Source organism: Pseudorasbora parva, chromosome 7 (genome assembly GCF_024679245.1).
Source record: "Pseudorasbora parva isolate DD20220531a chromosome 7, ASM2467924v1, whole genome shotgun sequence".
Taxonomy (NCBI): Eukaryota; Metazoa; Chordata; class Actinopteri; order Cypriniformes; family Gobionidae; genus Pseudorasbora; species Pseudorasbora parva.
This window is the reverse complement of record NC_090178.1, coordinates 28,519,911-28,540,426: the sequence shown is the minus strand read 5'-3', so window position 1 is coordinate 28,540,426 and position 20,516 is coordinate 28,519,911. Positions and strand designations below refer to the sequence as shown.

At 39.2% G+C, this 20,516-nt stretch overlaps 1 protein-coding gene across 2 annotated transcripts; it reads right to left on the bottom strand.

Moving 5' to 3' along the window:
- On the bottom strand, window positions 1-18,139 carry epn1a (epsin 1a). Of its 2 annotated transcripts, XM_067448956.1 has the most exons (13): window positions 17,749-18,139; window positions 15,877-16,026; window positions 15,359-15,459; window positions 12,658-12,816; window positions 12,438-12,566; window positions 11,853-11,973; window positions 11,485-11,627; window positions 8,338-8,409; window positions 7,763-7,846; window positions 7,125-7,377; window positions 6,855-7,013; window positions 1,799-2,050; window positions 1-1,713 (listed from the first exon to the last, which is right to left on the bottom strand). In XM_067448956.1, the coding sequence occupies exons 3-13, from the start codon at window positions 15,425-15,427 to the stop codon at window positions 1,226-1,228; spliced, it is 1,929 nt and encodes a 642-aa protein (XP_067305057.1). In that variant the 5' UTR covers window positions 15,428-15,459; window positions 15,877-16,026; window positions 17,749-18,139; the 3' UTR covers window positions 1-1,225. The 2 variants fall into 2 exon arrangements, with proteins under 2 accessions (XP_067305057.1, XP_067305058.1); XM_067448957.1 differs by lacking the exon at window positions 8,338-8,409.
- Window positions 18,140-20,516: the final 2,377 nt, after the last annotated feature.

The following is a 20,516-nucleotide window of genomic DNA, read 5'->3' as shown; positions in this document are numbered from 1 at the left end:
TTGTTTTGTGGATTTTTTTTATTATTTCTTAAATTTCTTTGATTTTTTTTTCCCCCTCCATTTTATTTTTAAATGTGAATGTTCACAGTCAACACCATACAATTTTTGACCATAGCCAATATTAGAGAAACATCTCTAAAATTTTATATATAAAATAATCCATTGAAAGTAAATAGAGAATAACAGCATGGATCATGTCATTCAGTCCCCCAATTTTACATTATGATTTCACATAATCATTCAGATAATTTTCTTTTTCACAAGCGTTGACACTGTCCCATTTTTTGTGTAATGTTCAAAGTAAAAAGGTGCTGAAGTGAAATGCAAAGACAGGCGCTGTTTCTCACGTGAACAGGTGTTGAATTAATGCTTTGACTCGTACAACTGTAAAAATAAATGGCTGAAAGTGAGACTATGCTGATAAAACCCCTTCAGAAACACAGCAATGGGCCGAGTGAAAACTCTGGATACATCATACACGCTCTCACACACACACACACACACACATCAGCCCCTCTTCATGTGTAAAAGAACCACGTGTTGTGGACTGAAATTTCGCAGGTCAAAGGAAACCAAGCAGGCATCGGTTTCAATGGCAATTTCCAGTGCGATTTTCCTTGGTTTAATCGTTCCCAGAAGTCTAACACATTCGATTAAAATAAATTACACAAGATTACACATTAACTTAAATTAAAAGTAATACATCTTATTGATGATTTTTAGTAGAGTTGTGAATAAAACGGACAGCTGAATTCTTCTCAAGCCCGTCAGTCATCCTTCATGTACTCTTTCATCAGAGGTTCACCTCATCGATGAAAGAGGGAGAAAGGGGTATATGATTGAGTTCATTAGTGGCTTGTTTTCCTCCTCCCATATCTTCATCTTCCTGTTACTGAGCAATAACAATCATCCTAATAATATAACAATATTAACAATCTGCATTCATTGAATGAACCCAGCAATCATCCATGTCTGTCAAAGAAAAAGAAAAAATATTTGAACGAAAAGAAAATAAATAGACTCCAAAATACTGTGTAAAATAAAATGAAAAGGAAAATTGAAATGCCGTTTTGTGAAAGAAAATAACACTTTTGTTTTTACTTTTTCATTAAATATAGAGATGTACACACATTTCTTTTTTGTCAAACACAAACTGTTTGTGTTGGTAGGGTGGGTTTGGATTGGTTGTTTAGTGGATAGGGCAACATAGGATTGGTGAAATCTTTCAAAGAAGGAAAGGATTGGTGCTTGTGCCTGTGGTTCCGCCTCCCATGGATCCGCCTGTTCCCATTACACCGCCCACCCCAGACGGCCCACCCAAAATCAGTGCAGGCTGCACAGGGCCTCCTGGGCCCATAAGCAAGGGGTTTCCTGTGGGACCCATTGGGGATATTCCACCAAAAGGCATGCCCATTGGGCTGGACTGTACTATTCCCATGCCCATACCAGGGGCCGCCATAGGGACCCCCATTCCTGGCATGGCCATCCCTGGCTGAACCATTCCCCCTGCTGGTGGAGGCATGTGACCCAGCATAGGATTTGGGGGAACAGGGCTAGTACGGAGCTGGCTCAGACCAAGTGAAGAAGGTTGAGGGGAGATGGATGCCATCGGGTTCACGCCAAAAGGATTAGAAGCGGAAGGTGGGGTCGGAGACACCCCTCTACTGGAAATGGTACTGCCTGGGGTAACTCCCATACCTGTTGAGGAGGGACCTAAATGAAATGGAAAAAAAGAAAGTTTGAGGGATAAACAAACACACGATTTCTCTCTTAAATATGGCCTATTTTAAACACACACCTTGTGTCTGTAGAAAGGGGTTGTGAGATGATGAAGAGATGCTTGGCGGTGGAGGTTGTTTAGGTTTGGGTTTTGATGATACTAGCGAGTCCAAATCCACAAGCGCTGCATTGGGCCCCAAGAATGACTCTGGCGTTTTTCGAACAGGCAAGGAGGAACCTAGTGATGAAAGGTCAAAGGGCACCGGAGAGCCTGTGCTGCCTCCACCTCCTACATCACCTGTCACAGAGGATCCTCTTCTCTCTGGATCTCCTGTGTGTGAAAAAGAATGAGACAAAAGACTAACAGGTAAATGGTTTAACAGTATGATAATTTGACAGACTAACAAAGAAACAGGTTTTTGCTAAGCCCCGTCTGACCAGATCAACCAAAGCAGATGTACACTGCACTACACTCACCTAAAGGATTATTAGTAACACCAGTTCAATTTCTCATTAATGCAATTATCTAACTAACCAATCACATGGCAGTTGCTTCAATGCATTTAGGGGTTTGGTCCTGGTTATTACAACCTCCTGAACTCCAAACTGACTGTCAGAATGGGAAAGAAAGGTGATTAAGCAATTTTGAGCGCGGCATGGTTGTTGGTGCCAGACGGGCCGGTCTGAGTTTTTCACAATCTGCTTAGTTACTGGGATTTTCACGCACAACCATTTCTACGGTTTACAAAGAATGGTGTGAAAAGGAAAAAACACCCAGTATGCGGCAGTCCTGTGGGCGAAAATGCCATGTTGATGCTAGAGGTCAGAGGAGAATGGGCCGACTGATTCAAGTTCATAGAAGAGCAACTTTGACTGAAATAACCACTCGTTACAACCAAGGTATGCAGGAAAGCATTTTTGAAGCCACAACACGCACAACCCTTTAAGTGGATGGACTACAACAGCAAAAGACCCCACGGGGTACCACTCATCTCCACTACAAATGGGAAAAAGAGGCTACAATTTGCACAAGCTCACCAAAATTAGACAGTTGAAGACTGGTAAAATGTTGCCTGATCTGATGAGTCTCGATTTCTGTTGAGACATTCAGATGGTAGAGTCAGAATTTGGCATAAACAGAATGGACCTGGATCATGAACATGGATCCATCATGCCTTGTTACCACTGTGCAGGCTGGTGGTGGTGGTGTAATGGTGTGGGGGTTGTTTTCTTGGCACACTTTAGGCCCCTTAGTGGCAATTGGGCATCGTTTAAATGCCACAGCCTACCTAAGCATTGTTTCTGACCATGTCTATCCCTTTAAGACCACCATGTAGCAGTATAATGCACCATGTCACAAAGATCAAATCATTTCAAATTGGTTTCTTGAACATGACAATGAGTTCACTGTACTAAAATGGTCCCCACAGTCACCAGATCTCAACCCAATAGAGCATCTTTGGGATGTGGTGGAACGGGAGCTCCGTGCCCTGGATGTGCATCCCACAAATCTCCGTCAACTGCAAGATGCTATCCTATCAATATGGGCCAACATTTTTTAAGAATGCTTTTAGCACCTTGTTGAATCAATACCACATAAGGCAGTTCTGAAGGCGAAGGAGGTCAAACACAGTATTAGTATGGTGTTCCTAATAATACTTTAGGTGATTGTAAATGACAAATAAATATTGCCAAAGATTTAATGCTTTAAGAGCACAATCTCTTGAAGGTCACTTTCCCTTTAACTCTTTCTCCACCTACGTTTTTTGGTCATTTTCACAATTTTATGGCACCCAGAATATTTTTTTAGTATGAATATCCGAACATGCAACATATCATTAGAAAGAACAGACTCTGCTTTAAAAAGTGAGAAAAATGGAAAAATGAGAAAATCGTGTTCAGTATGATGTGCAAAACCGATTTTTTTATAGATTCGGTAGATTGAGGCCATCAACACCTTCAAAGCTTGCACAGTCCTAACCACTTCCTGGGTTGACATTTAACTCTGTTATATTAGGCCACTTGGATTTATATGTGGTTTATTGTTGATGATTGCATTCCTTTTCATATGCATCTGCTTACATATACATTCTGCTTTTTTCCCCTGTGTTTTGAGATACTTGATTCTTTCAGTATTCTTTCTATTTGCATAATAGAGTGTATGTGTGTGACGTCACTGTCAGCCGGAATGACTGCAATTATGCCCACTGAGTGGTAAAAAGACAACATCGGTTTTCAGCGTGAAAGCCGCGAAAAACACAAAACACATCTAAAATGGGAAAGAACTTTGAGATTGACTGTACAAATAGATTTGACAAGAAATTTGAGGTATATTTTTACAGATTGCTGAAAGCTACAGAAAAGAGAAGCAAATGGATCGCTGCAATTCACAGAAACAGCTGGTCTGCGGGCAGCTAAACTCTGATCTGCAGTTATCATTTTGTGTCAATATGTGGAATTTTGGGGTTAAATCATAATACAATATATAATAAAAAAATATATAGGGTGACAACTCATCAATTAAATATTTTCCATCTTAAATTCTGCATAACTGGATGTTTTTAAATAAACACTGACATTGATTCGACAAGGTGCTGAAAGCATTCTTTAGAAATGTTGGCCCATATTGATAGGTTAGCATCTTGCAGTTGATGGAGATTTGTTGGATGCACATCCAAGGCACGAATCTCCCGTTCCACCACATCCCAAAGATGCTCTATTGGGTTGAGATCTGGTGACTGTGGGGGCCATTTTAGTACAGTGAACTCACTGTCATGTCCAAGAAACCAATTTGAAATTATTTGAGCTTTGTGACATGGTGCATTATCCTGCTGGAAATAGCCATCAGAGGATGTATATGGTGGTCATAAAGTGATGGACATGGTCAGAAACAATGCTCAGGTAGGCTGTGGCATTTAAACGATGCCCAAGTGGCACTCAAGGGCCTAAAGTGTGCCAAGAAAACATCCTCACACCATTACACCACCACCACCAGCCTGCAAAGTGGTAACAAGGCATGATGGATCAATGTTCTCATTCTGTTTACGCCAAATTCTGACTCTACCATCTGAATGTCTCAACAGAAATCGAGACTCATCAGACCAGGCAACATTTTTCCAGTCTTCAACTGTCTAATTTTGGTGAGCTTGTGCAAATTGTAGCCTCTTTTTCCTATTTGTAGTGGAGATGATGGGTACCCAGTGGGGTCTTCTGCTGTTGTAGCCTATCCGCCTCAAGTTTGTGCGTGTTGTCGCTTCACAAATGCTTTGCTGCATATCACAGTTGTAACAAGTGGTTATTTTAGTAAAATTTGCTCTTCTATTAGCTTGCAGCAGGCATGCTTCTTATCACTTAGTCCCAGCTGAGGGGGTGTTTTCTGGCAGGAAAGTGATGTCAATGCATACCCATATGTCAGCAGCCATATAACCCTGTAACCCAAGACTGGTTTCCCACCAGCTAAGCAGGGGAAAAACCACCTCCTGGAAATACCAGGTTGCTGCTGGAAGAGGTGTTAATGAGGCTTGCAGGGGGTGCTCACCCAGTAGTCTGTGTGTGTGTGCTAACACCCCAGTATTGTGATGGGGACAATAAACTGTCAAAGAGCACCGTCCTTCGGATGAGATTTTAAACCAAGTGTCATAAAAAAAAATCCTAGGGTGTCCTTAGGAAAAAAGTGTATGAATGTAACCCTGGCAGGCTGGTCAAAATTGTTCATTGGCCTCTGTCCATCATGGCCTCCAAATAATACCCATATATACTGATTGGCTTCATCACTGTCTCCTCTCCACCAATCAGCTGGTGTGTGGTGGGCATTCTGGCACAATATGGCTGCCGTTGCATCATCCAGGTGGATTCTGCACATTGGTGGCGGTTGAGGAGATCAGTCCCTTCAAAATGTAAAGCGTTTTAAGTACCCAGAAAACGTGCTATATAAATGTAACAAATTCTTCTTATTCTTCTTCTTATTATTATTACCCTCTATAGCGTCTCCTAGCTTATTACAGTGAAAACACAAAATGCTGTAAAAACTTGTCAATGTCAGGGAAGAATTTTCTCATGAATGAGGAGTCAACTCGTTAATGGCAGGGAAAGAGTTAACTATTATTAAATGGAACGGAAATGAAAAGTAACTGACGACAGTAATTAAACAGTTCACATTAAATGTTAGTAACTTTTCTGTGGAAACCAGCTTTTCTGCTATCACCTAGATTCACATATCACTTCTACATTTTTGCCCCCTAGTGGCAGTCACAAGGAACTTTGAAATTGGTAATTGGTCTTATTCACCATGGTAAAATTAATGATTTATTAACGTTTTAAAGAAAAGCATAGTTTTTCTAGACCTAATTAATGCAAGTAATTAAAATCTAGATACGCTCTAGCCACAAAAATTCAAATATGTCAACGCACACAAACCTCAAATCAGATCTGAAACATAAGCGTATACATATGAACAGAATTCCACAAAGTGTGCCCACATTACTCTCTATTGGAAATGAATGACATCTTGTCCTGTTTGTCGGCGATTGTGAAATGGTGACTTTACACTAATGTTATTAGCGGTCATCGTGTTTGATCTGATTCTTATTCAGTCTCTACAGGTTCGTCTTACTGGATAATTAATTAATAAAAGAAAGAAAAAAAAAAAAACAGCAGATGCAGATATTTCCAACATCACAATTCATTCAATCCACATAAGAATAATATCCACTTTATTTTCTCCAGTAAATCCTAAGAAACTTACTCTAAAGCTTGTCTAAATGAGCAAAAGTAACAAAGGGGGCGGAGCTTTAGCAAAGGATCAATTAACCAGTACCAAGTACAAAACCTTTTCATCTTCAGAATTGGAAAGGTATATGAATCACCATCAAACAAAATGTTATGCAACCACATTTATGTTTGGCATGTCAGAGGTGTACATGCCTGCTCCTGGAAGTCCACTGTTCTGCAGAGTTAAGCTCCAACCCCAATTACACACAACTGATAATGAGGTAATGAAAGTCCTCAGAATGACTTGTAATTTCCAGGCAAGTGTGCTGGTACATGTTAAACTCTGCAAGAAGCTGGCCCTCCAGGAACAGGATTTGACATCCCTGTGATAATAAGTATCTATGCATTTACATGTACAATTATACCTGTGCCATTTGTTTGTTTAACCGAGCCACTCCAGGGGTCAGAGGTCAGACCATCAGTGGCGGCTCCATCCGCTGCCCAGGGATCGGTTGACCCTGAGAGCGGGGTAGGAGCCGGAGCCACTGAGGCAGCCCAAGGGTCGGCACTTGGAGGGGTCACAGCTGGAGGGGATGCAAGGAGAGGTCAAGGATCAGTGGACACCACAAATTAAGAGGAAAAGCCAGGGAAAAAACAGAGAGGACACTAGGAGGTCACATCCTCTACACTCTCACCTGTGGACGCCCAGGGGTCAGAGTTCACTCTAGACGACGAGTCACCCCATGGGTCTGGGACTACTGTTGCTGGTGCTCCTCCCCAGGGATCAGCACTCGGGGGAGAAGCGGGGGAGGCGGCTCCCCACGGGTCAGCCGGGCCCCAAGGCCCAGCGGTAGATGCAGGAGCCAAAGTGGGAGGAGGGGAGGGTCCTGCGGAGCCCGACGCAGGGGCCCCCCAAGGATCTACGACACTCAACTCCATCAGAGACGACTGAGAGAGAGACAGGTCAGTAAGAACGTCCTCATCAGAAGGTAGTAAGCGACAAAGCAAAATTGTGAGAGGGAAGCTTGTTTGTACAGAGAGAACAGACACTTACACTTGCAAGTAGTTTAATAAAAACTAGTGTGGCAAAATGGTAAGGAGGAAACTCTAGAGGAAGTGAAACTGGCTCACACACTCTGTTGTGCTAAAGAGCGTACGCAGGGTGAGAGACACAGACAGAGCAGGTAACTCTTGGAGAGTGAGAGGCAGGTACACAAACACACAACCCTCGGTAACACAACACACTATCATGTGTACACCTCATGCTCTCGCCCTAGATGAACAGCTCATCAAGCATGAACTCTTTCTGACACAATCATACACAATCACACACCTCCTCGGGCTTGGCTTTCTCCCTCTTACTCTCCTCGATGGCCATCTGCAGCCTCAGGTCGTCTCCCCTGCGCAGACGCTCCTCCTGCCAATCACACACCACCGTCACATCATCATAGTGAACCAAGTTCTGTGAGCTGGTGAGAAAGGGAGTCTACTGAACTGTGGCAACCTGACTCCCATGTCTCACCAGCTTCAGAGGTGTGTTTTAAGGCTTGAGTTAGACACAAATGAACAACATTTGGAAGTAGTGGGAAGTTCATCTACTCTGATATTGCACTGATAAGCTCAGGTGGAATTACAAAGAATGAACAATTACTAAGAATCATAGGTACCTTTGAAATGACTCATTGATTTCATCATGCAAGTGAAGATTTCAGAAGATTTCAAACAACAGGAATGACTAACAAGAGGAAAATGTTTAACCTTTTAAAAGCACTTACTGGGTATTTCTTAGATATTTCGATTGTTCCATGATCATACTGATGTATATATGATTTTAGGCTGATCTTTGATTTGAGAGGGAAGAAGATAGCAAAGGAAAGGTTCATCCACTGTGAATTTTTGCTCCCTGACCTTTTGGTGAGTCTCCTGGCTGATTGTGAGTGCGTAGCGGATCTCTGCATCTTCCAGAGGGTCTTTGCTAGTCTGAAGGAGGGGGGCAGGTTGAGGACAGGTGTGAGTGAAGGAGTGAGAGGGGAAATGTACAAAAAATGTGCAGAGGAAGGGCCCCTAATGTTGAATGTTATTGTACTTCATTAGCGAAACAGCCAATTTTTCTATTTTATGAAGGCAGTTAGGGAAGAAGGAAGATTTAGGGAGCTTTAAACATGGTTATTATTAGCAGGGCTCAACAGTAAGGATGGCTTGGGGCCAGCGTGAGAGTTGAGCCAGATGACAGAACGGTCACTTGCCCTATTTTAATTTTTTTTTGTACCATTAATTGTAAAATAATAATAATACAACATTTTTAAAAAATCAGTAGATAATGTTGTCATTTAAAAAATGCATCATCATATATCATCTATAATTTATAGTTGGAAACAGCTTGCGTTTGCTGCGGCTGGTAAGCCATTTCGAACTACCATTTGTTTATGTTGATTGCATAATTAGATGTGCTTTGTGGCTCCAAAAATCTTTTCCAGTTCATTTCTTTTGTTCAGTACATCAAGGTCAGACATGTGTAAAACATGAACATATTGGTGAGCTGCTTTACAGTAGAAAGTGAAGTTGCAATTTTAATTGAAAGAGATGCTGACCCTGTTTTTAATGTGTAACACTATAAAGCTCCTTGCTTTAAGATGTGCTATATAAAAAGAACATGAAAAAACATGACGTGACGAATGCCAAATTGCAGAGCTGGCACAAAAACATATCCATGTCGTTATGATAATATGCTTTCTTAAACTGGGTGCACACTGTGTGATTTTGCCCACTATTTGGCTGTCTTAGACACATTTTGCAAATCCTAAAAGATTCCTCTGATCCTAGGCTAAAATCTGACGTTTTTGATTATTAGTTTCACATGTTCACCGGCAGCCAATTAATGATCACTGCGATCCAATTTTACCTCATAAAAAATTCTGGCAGTGTCAGAAGATTTGGCGCACAATCCTGCAGTTTAACTTCTCCTGCGGCGACCGTCAAATATCTCGGTTTTTCAAGACAAACTATGACCAAAATGAGAGCTAGAGATTTCTTTGTATCCACCATTTCAGTACCGCGTGTAATGCAGCTCACTGTCACCGAAAGCGTCATTCATTGATGATATAAAACTCTGGACGAGTTTTCTTGCGTGCATCCGTTTTTAGCGTGCCTTGACTATCTAACAGTCTGACATTAATGACAACTGAGATCTTACAATGTGACATGGTTTACAACAGTGATTATGTTCATACAGTCTGACAAGGAACATTCGCGAAGGATTTTGAAAAATCACAGTGTGCAGGACCCATTGACTGTTGTTTTCTCACTTCATTTATTTTTGTTGTGTGTTCTGTTATTGAGAGGAGAGCATGCAGCAAATATTTACATATTCATCTAAAGCCCGCTCCCAGCAACATGGATGTTTGCAAACAATATAGCCTGCCGCTACTGGGCAAGGGCAAGTAGATATCTGAACTACTGGTCCGACTCGGCAAGTAGAACTTTTGAGTGCTATTGGGAATTGGGAAGCCACAGCTATTATATTACTATTATTGCAGTCACACTTTATACTAGTTGTCCTTAACTATGTACTTACATCAAAAAAGTACAATGTACTTATTGTGTTCATATTGTATTGCTAAATACTTTTGCTTCTATTGAGGTGGGACACGGGTAAAGTTAGGAACAGGTTTGGTGGTATGAGTAGGTTTAAGGGTGGGTTTACGGTGTAAGGAAAGGCTCAACAGTGTAATTATAAATGTAACTACAGAAATTAAATTCAGCTGTATTTACATGCAAGTATTTTAAAAATATAAATAAAATGTAAAATCATGTATGTACACCATAAGTGTATTGTATCAAAATAATTTAAATGTTAGTACATAGTAAAGACAACTAATGTAAAGTGGAACCAAATTAACTAATTAAATCTCACATCTTTCTGTAATTAATCATAATTATCCGCACCAAAAATTAACGTTTTTTACTATATTTCTGCATTGTAATAGTTCCCCATTTAATCTCCAAAATACAGTAGTAACAACTTAAAGACAGTAGATTTTAAATATTTGATCTAACATGCAGGAAATATAGAGAATTAAATAAAGATAATCAAACTTCACAGCATAAATAAAAAATAGATCAACCATTTTATAGCCTATTAAAAAGCTATAAAAGTTTTTCCGTTAAGAGTAGTTCTCTTTGTCTTTTGTGGTTTGATTAATATTAATAACACGGACAGCAGAAGGTTTATTAGGCTGCTGTCTCTAAGATAATGTCCTCGCAGCTATTTATAGTCCTTTAAAATATTTAATTAACTCATTCAAGACTGGAGGATACTTGACAAAGCTGGCATTTTGGTATAATTTAGTGTTTTTGTCCGTTCAAGTGTAAAAGAGAACTCAATGGAGCCCAGCGCAATGTCTGAAGCGGCTTTCTGTGTGCATGAGTCATGTGTGTTACACAGAAAGGAGAATTGCATTAACGTGTTAAACTGGGGAAAAAAATAAAATAATTTATATATAGCATGCGTTAATGCATTCATTTTGACAGCCCTAATTATTATTTACAAAAAACAAAAATGTGTTTCAAAAGTCACAGCTAATTAGAGCAATTTATTACACGACTCTCTGGAATACTTTAATTGTTCAATCTTGGCATTTTGCGGTCAAATATGTTTGTATAATTGACCAATGTCCCAGACAAATAATTTCCTGTGCAACCTTATCATATCAACTTCTTTCCGTACATACAAAAACTCAAGCCGTGTAATAAGCAGGATAAATGTACAGTCAGCCGGTCATTATTGCAAAGGGAACCCCTTCAGGATGATACAAGAGCCCTGTGCTTTTGCGTTAGGGCTTTAATCACCATGTCAGGGTTTATTCTGCACTAATGACCAGTTGACCGAAGATTACCCCTTACATATATTTTTTGCTAAATCCACTTTCACATTAAGTATGCTTACAAAGCACTTTCCGTTTCTGGTAGAACTATTCATCTTCCTCAGACTCTGAACCATTTCAGTAGTGCATTTTACCTGCAGCCAGCTCTCGCTGATTGGCTGAGAGACTTTACCTGCTCTGCCTCCTCCTTGCTCATGGCCAGTGCCAGCTGGAGCTGCAGGTCCTCCTCTCCGGAGCTCTGGGGCCACGCCTGCTCAGCGTCTGCTCCTGAGTGCAGTCCTCCCCCTAAATCAGGAGCAGAAGGGGCCGAAGATGCTAAGGAAGGAGTCAAATGACAGCCATTATGATGCATCAATAGATGGTGGAGTATCGGTCCCTAAAAGTGCTTCCATAGCAAAATGCGTGCCAACCTCCACACTTGGCCAACGCTGTGAAGTGTAATCAAGAGTGTTTTTATAAGGGGGGCTGACAAACTCCTTTGAGTGTCTGCTCTGACCCCTTCATGAGCACCTCCAACTGCAAAACACTTCTAGGTCTTACCACTGCTGGTCTGTGCCATCTTCTCTTTGGTCTTGAGTGCATGGATTCTCTCCTCTCGTAGCCTCTCCTCATCTTTTAGCAGAGTCACCAGCTGCTTGGCCTTTTCCCGTACATTCACACCCTGAAACACACACACACACACACACACACGATGTTACATTCAGGAATGTTTTTAAACTTATTTTGTTTTGTAGTAGGCATGTGTGCAATTGTAACAGGTTTAATGGCTCTTTTGTCCAGCATCTGTATGGCGGTAGTGCTCGTGACAAACATGTTATGAATACACCAGGGTGACTAAAAAATAAAACCTAGTGGGTTGAAGACAGGGCTGATGTTTTTGTGGTTTAAGTGTGAGTGGGAGAAAGACCTTGGTTGAAAGTCATGGTGTTTGAGTTGACTGCACAAGGAGACCTTGAACGAGAGATTGTTGTAGTGTGTGAATCATACTTGAGAATCAACATGTTACTAACATGTTGAAGGACACTTCCAACTAGCACTAAGAGCTCTTCTTTTATTTCCTTTTTATTAAAGAGAACGCACGGTTTAATTTGCATGTGTGTAATAAAGATTTTAGTTTCTATGTACCTGGTCCTTGCCATCTCTGTCTATGTACTGGAAGTCTTTGAGTGTCTGAACGGCGTAGATGTTTTCCCTGCATTGCTGTGCTACTCGCTCTGATCCTGTCTTTATCAGATACTCCATCAGAGTCATGGCCTGAGAAAAAGCGAAAGTAAAAAATACAATCAGATCATGTTGTTTATAGCCCCATAACACATCTGCCACTAGAGTAAACCAGCAAACTTACTTTATATACATGTCTCCAGTTCTTCCCATGGTCGTTGAGTCTCTTCCAGACCATGCTCATAATCTCTGAGAAGGCCACTACATTGTATGTCAGGTCAGCAATCTCTGACATCAGAGAGCTAGAGGGACCCCATGGGTCATTAGAGGTTGCTTCCCTAACCTGGAGAAAGTACAAAAAAAAGTTAAATAAACTTAGCTCTGCTTCTGAATACAGAGCAATGCACTGTATACTGCCTACAACTCTTTTTTAAATAAGTGCTATATGTGAAACAGTATAATGTATGCAACTAAAAACATTTCAAACAGTAGTATGCTGTCACATAACCTTAATAATATAGCATTTTTGTGGCTCAGGTTCTAAATTATAAATACATTTGAAAATTATTTTTAGAAAACATAAATCACCAAAGCTTTCAAAGCTTAGTAAATTATATATCTTAAAGCTACACTGTGTGATATTTTCCCCCATCTAGCGGTGAAAAGGTATATGACCATCCAGCGAATATTAGTTTCTGTTCCTCTCAATTGTGATTTCGTTTTAACTCCTACGGTGGCCGATTTAGTCCAAGATTATCATGGCAATCCTCCTCTTCACATTCCACACAGTGCCATCGAGTGTTAAAACGTGAAAGGCGAAACTTGAATTTACGGGTATGTCCCTCTTTGGCTAATGTACTTTCAAGATGGAGAGGCAACATGGCGACCAGCATTAGAACCCCTCACCCGTATGTATTTTCAATGGCATATTATAAACTTACGAGAATACTTTATAACTTGAAAGAAGTAAATATACATTAATGAGCACATATATTTTTGAAAGAACTAAGTGTTTTTAGCTAAGAATGAACTAAAAAAGTTACACAGTGTAGCTTTAAGGATATGACAATGATGATGGCGAACTGTTCTTTATCCATAATTTGTATTGCTTGGTTATAGAGTGAACCAATATGTTTTATAGCAGATGGAGCTGCTTGCGCCCAAAGTGTCATGCAGTATGAAATATGTTTAAAAAAAATCATAGTATGCATGTACAGCATGGCTGTCTGGTTTGGAATATTGTGTCTGATTAGTTTAAAATGGTTAAGATTGCTTTGTATTATTTGAGAGATTTTCTTTATATGTTTAGCAAATTTAAGTTGAGGATCTAAAACCAATCGGAGATATTTAAATTCTGTAACAGAGTGCATTTTTGTGAGTTAATTTTAAATATTTTGTTTAAATAAGTTTTTGCAAGATTTAGTACCAAATTATTTTGATTGAGCCACTGTCTGACATCAGTCCTACATATAGACAGCACATCAGCAGCTCTGGTGATTTTGCCAGTACATAAACAACTGCATCATCTGCATAGAGCTGGAAACTGGCACATGAACAGTTTAATGGCAAGTAATTTATAAAAATACTGAACAGCAAAGGACCACATATAGAACCCTGTGGTATGCCCATATGAGTGTTTCTTTTGAGTTGACAAAACTGACAAATTTTACGGAATCTGTATTGTTTCATTGTTTTGAGTTTTATGACCTTAAATTAGACATAAGTTGAAAGTTTAGATACACTTTAAAAAAAACTGAGCTTGGAAATCTTTTTCCCTGTATGCTTTCCCATGATACAAAAGTGAGAGACAATGCTAATATCATGCTAATTTATCATGTGATGAGTGGAGCATGAGCTTGGTTTAGGAACAGATTTCAAATGCCTTATAATGCGGTTTTATATGTTTTTATACTCATTCAGCAATTGCTATGCTAATGCTATCAAAGCATTGTGTTACCAATTAACAAGATAGCATTTACTGCATTAGCTAGTTAAAGCTAAGCCAAATTACCACTTCTAAAAATATTTAAATTAAGATTACATGATCGTTTTAAAGCTGCAATCCATAACTTTTTGCGCTCTAGCGGTTAATAAACAGAACTTCTCGTTGTCTTGCAGAAGAACTTTGCAGCCGGAGCTACTTCTCTCTGTTTATGTCTATGGTGAGTCACTCAGGGACTGTGCTCCTCTGCAGCGGTTCCTACCAGACCGGTCTGAAATAATCCCAAAGTAAACACTTATTATAAGTGTACCTTAATAATTTAGACAATGTACGACAAAAACAAAAGACAATTCTCGTTATATTATTTCTGTAAATCTTGAACACAAAAAAAAGTTTGGACAGCAGCTTTAAATGTAAACATTTATGAATTAGCTTATTCAAATATTCATGTTAATAGCAATTAAAATGAATACAAAATAATCTTCCAGTTTTAATTACTTTGAATTTCGTAAGATTGTATATAACTGATTTTCTCAATTTTTGAGTTTGGTTTATAGTGTGGTCAATACAGTGAATTTGCGTGACCAACTTGAACATGAGCGAAATCTACATTTGGACTGTAGAACAGTTTCCTATTTGCCTGACTGGATATCATCCCCAACATTTCACTGAACAAAGGTGACCTCATAAAAAACAAGTGATATTAATTCATTTAAGATCTTTGTATAGCATTTTGTGTTAGCTTCCACCAAAAGAAAAATAACCAAAAAATGACTGCATGCATACAGTTTAATTTGACTACTAAACTAAGGACAAGCACAAAACATTTATCAGGAACTTCAAGACTATTGACCAATAAGATAGTTTCATGGCCAAAAAGGAGAAGAATGTGAATAGAAGAAGAGAGAAAATGAAAGCCAAGTTACAACAGTAAAAGTCTAACCTTTATCTCTGCCTCTGAGTAATTGTGAACAATGTTCTTCACTTGTCGCCGCAGCGATGATGTCGACATGGCAACAGGCTGGCTATCAGGTTCTGCAAAATCTGGGACATTGTAAAACAATGTCAATAAAACACTAATACGCACAGGTACTAAAGCAAACAAAGGCTTCACATTTTTTAGATGGGAGTGTATTGACTCTGAGATTCAAACAAACTTCAATATCTCAGAATGACACAGAGGTACCAGTCAAACATTTATCAGAAAACACAAAATAAATGCTTTTGCTTTGGCTGCTATTCAGACTCCATCCATTTCCTAATAAAAATAAATAAAACAAGTTACAATAAAAAAAACCAAACATGCTAGAGCCAATCTAACAGAGCGTCAACAGTACCTCACACCCACTGTAACCATGAGGGCGCAGCCCGAGGAATTCCCCAACCTAAAAAGCCCAGTACACACAAGAGCATCTGATGACGTGCAAGTCTGTCTCCAGGAAGTGTCTGTGAAGAGTATACCTGGGAGTGTCAGTCTCTCTCCCCCCCTCTCGGTCTCTCTCCGTGTGCGTGCTCAGGTCGGGGTCTCTCAGTGTTTAGCCTGTCCACTGTTCCAAACCTCCACACGGCGGCCACATGAGGGCCCGGAACCACAGATGTGGGTTGAAACAACTATGAGAAGACAGAGATTTATACAGGAGGTACAACATACAGGGATGAAATCTAGTGCAGCACTATGGTGGTTTAAAACACAATAGACATTCTCTCACAATAGAGAAAAGGCATTAATAGCGGACAGTGCCTAAAGGCACAGCACATTACTCATCTGTAACATCAGCTAGGTGTAGGCCAAGAGAAACTACAACAAAGCTGAAGCTTGACACCCGCTGTGATGTATAAACCATTAAATTAAATAACTTTAAATCAACCTCACGTTGGTTTCACAGACATTTAACTACCTATATGTGGCCCTGTGCACATTGTGTTTTGTCTTCCAGTTTGTATCTCCACAGCGTGAAGGTAAGATCTTACGGATTAATAAATGAACCGCTTTAAAATATTCCCAGTCTACTGATATTTGTTATGACATCTGCTTCAAACATTAACATACTCATGATAACTTTCATTAACTCTGCAATAAGTAAATCCACTTCACCAGCTAATTACTATTTGACAGCAATGCCATTTCTCTGGTGCATAAGGTCTATAATATAGTCTATCTTACGCAAATGGCCTTTAGTACAATTATAAATAAGCCCACCTTCAGTACACATCTTTTTGCGGGGAAATCTTTACTGGATGGAAGCTTAGGTTGACTTGATAAATTCATCAATTCTCTTACATGTTCATGTTAAAATGTACCAAATATAATACAATAGGGCTTTATTTTTACACGTCTTAGTCCTCATGCAGTCTGTCATGCTTTATTAAAAAAAAAAAAAAAATTATTAATAAGCAAAGGATTTATAAGCAATCAGAATTTCATATTACTTTTTAGCTATATGAATAACATCTGCACCAAATTGCTTATGTTTGGTTAGAATGGGCTTCTAAAAAAATTATGTAGTTTCCCTACTCAAATGTGAGCTTTTTGATTTTTTTATACTTTGTCTAAAAGGTACAATACACTGTTCCGTAAAAAAAAAAAGTTTCTGCCTATCATTTAATGTCAGGCTTTACAGGGTTAAATTAAACATTGTATAACATACAGATAAGGGAGTTACTTAATAACCTAAGTTGATTGTATAAATTCAATTCATTAGCACCACTTTCATTATCATTTTTATGAAAACTACTAAAAATGTATTTCTAAAGTGTGTTGATTAATCCAGAAAGAACATGAGGTACAAGTTCATTAGGGTGTATTAATATGCAGCCCTGTTGCATAAGGCTTTGACCTGATAATAACAGCCGCCTTGAGGATGCCAGGAGCAAAGTACAAAAGTCTGAATGAACTGTTGTCAATTAGACCACAGACCTTGACCTCAACCTCCATTCAAAACAGTAAATTCAGGGGTCAACAGGTGGTTTTCCAAATCAAGTTAGCGATGAGATAAAACAACATTCATTGAACTTATCTATGACAACTGTTTCTTGGAAATGTGTGTGTGAAATCTGACAGTTGGTGAAGTACCATATCTGTTAATGTGGAGTGTAGTTTATCTTCGTCTGAGAAGATGACAGTAGGGCTATCAAACAACAGCACACAAACCTCTCTAGATCACCATCCAGCAACTGAAAAAAAACAGTTTTTTGTTCCCAGCCTTTAGACAACCCTCCGAGGATAACCTCAGGACCAACTACGCTTTCTGGGGTCCACAGAAGCTCAAACTGATTAAAAAAATAGAGATCCCTACCAAGTCAACTAGAGAACAGCTAGCTGGAGCTACTTACCGCTGTGCTTCTGTTCCCCCTCAAACACGACCAGACATCCAGCCGAATACCAGAAAGCGGGTTATTCTCGGTGAAGACGGGAGAAAAGGAAAGCGCTGTTGGCTCTGTCACGGCGCTGAATTAAAAACACTCATTTAGAGACGTGAGCTCTGCGCTATGCTAACTCAACTCATAAAGAGACGCGCGTGAGTGCGTGACAGATTAAAGCTACAGTGGTTTTCCTTCACAACTATCACCTCTCGAGTCGCGTTCGTCATTTAAATATATACCGTGTCACACAACCGATTTTAATGCTATAACAGAGCTACTTTCTCAAATAACATTTGCACTGACCCTGCTGTTGCTCGGCTAGAGAGAGGAGATGGCGGCACTTCCGCTTCCGTTTCCCCGCAGCCGGACGGACCGCGCCCCCTTGCGCGCTCCCTGGTTTGAATATTCATGAACAGTGGTAAATACTACCATAACATCGATTACTGTAGTTTTCTAGCTGTATATTAACAGCAGCCAAACTAAATACCTGTGAAATGTACAATTCTGGGATATGGATATTCAAACGAACAAATTTGTACTGTTTTGGTGACTTTGCACACTCGAGTTACATCTCTATCTTGACAGCAAAGGCTGCTGTGTAGCTACTATTAACATTTGTGGCGCCATCCGTGCGTCATGTTAACCTATAAGCCTTGAGTTATGAAGAGATGACACGTATCCCTCTGCTATTTTCTTTCCTAATTTTACAGTGGTGCTATAACACGCAGTGCCCGCATAACGGCGGTGTGCTCAATGAAAATACGGTCCTGGCTGAAACTGCAGCAGCCTCCGCTAGAGGAAAACCCCTGTAGTAGGCTAACGTTACTCATGAAATCAGCCGGATTTACACGTAGCCTGCTACACCAGTGGTTCTTAGCCTTTTTGACTGTTCACAATATTAAACCCTTACGAAACAAAAATATATTGCAGTATATTGGAAAATATCATGTAATATTAGGCAATATTCACATGGGATTTAATATTTATATTCTCCAATATATTGCAATATATGAAAGCGGCAATCATTTGTATATTTTGCAATATATTATAGGAATATATAATATACTGTATAATACCATCAATATATAATTCCATGTATTTATATATTATAGCCTAATATATTTCAAGTAGGCCTGATATATTGGTAAATTTTCCTTTCGTAAGGGAAAGGCCCCATAATATATCTGGGTAGGCTACCCGAATTTAGAGAATCATGCAGATACCTTTATCACAATTTTATTTTTTATTTTTTAAATTAACTTTAAGACTGTTTTAATTATCCTTGTTTTTTTTATTCTTATTATTATATCACTATTTCTATTCGTAAAACACTTTGAATTGGCATTGTGTATGAAATGTGCTAGGCTATATAAACTTGCCGTGCCTTGTATAATTTTCTGTAATTATAACGCAGCAGCAATTGTTTTCAAACTTTTGTTACGTGTCAATAGGTCTAGCCTATATTAAAGTCACCAAAATTGTAAATTTTATAAAATAAAATAAAATAAAAAATTATAAAAATTTTATAAAATAAAAATTCTTATTTTTATGGAGTATTGCAGTAGGCTATTTATTATAAATGATGTATCTGTGCACATCATTAATTTTTTTATGTGTCCTCCTATTCTGCTAAACCTCGTAATGGCTAATGAAAATAAACTTGCAACATCTCTTCTCTGATTATGTGTACAAGCGTGTCACTCACATGAGACCACAGCAATAGCAAACCACAAGCATCCAATAAACCAATAAGTTCCTGATTAACAAAATCAAGTATTATAATGGGGAATAAAAGAATATCACCACTTCTTTTTCTTTTGGAGACTTTAAATAAATAAGCTAGTGCTGGGAAATGTATTGTGAATAATCACATCCAAAATAAAAGCATGGCACCAGGATGGCAGGAGGCAGTGTGATGCTTTGGGCAATGTTCTGCTGGGAAACCTGGGTCCTGCCATCCATGTGGATGTTACTTTGACACATACCACCTATTGTTGCAGACCATGTACACCCTTTCGTGGAAATGGTCTCTAGTGGTTGTGGCCTGCCACAAAGCAAGAATGGTTTGAGGAGCACAAAAACGAGTTTGAGACTTTGAGGTGTTGACTTGGGTTCCAAATTCCCCAGATTTCAATCCAATCGAGCATCTGTGGGATGTGCTGAACAAACAAGTCCGATCCTTGGAGGACCTTAAATGACTTAAAGGATCTGCTGCTAACATCTCGGTGCCAGATACCACAGCACACCCTCAGGGGTCTAGTGGAGTCCATGCCTCGACAGGTCAGGGCTGTTTTAGTAGCAAAAAAGGGGACCAATACAATAATGTTATGCCTGATTGGTGTATAAAATATTACAAACACTCTCAAGTCTCCTGATTGAGATTGCTCCTTATTGCATCGAATATTACTTAGATACGTAAAAATGGCTCTAGAGAGAAATGTATTTCCAAAGTGCACCTAAGTGGGATTCTTTTTTAATTTTCACATGTCAGCTGAACTCAAGCCACTTCCACCTCTAAAGAAATTTATGAGCCCTTTCTCTATAAATTGGGATGTGTCATATTGTATTTAAATTAATTTCACTTTAAAAATAGAGCATTTTCTAACACTTAGAACACAAGAAAATAAAAATAACATATACTGCTGTTTTCCAAAACACATTAGCACTCCAATAATGTTAGTATTTTCATATTACCTTTATCATTTTTTTAATCATTCATTAAAGTTACATGCAAAAGA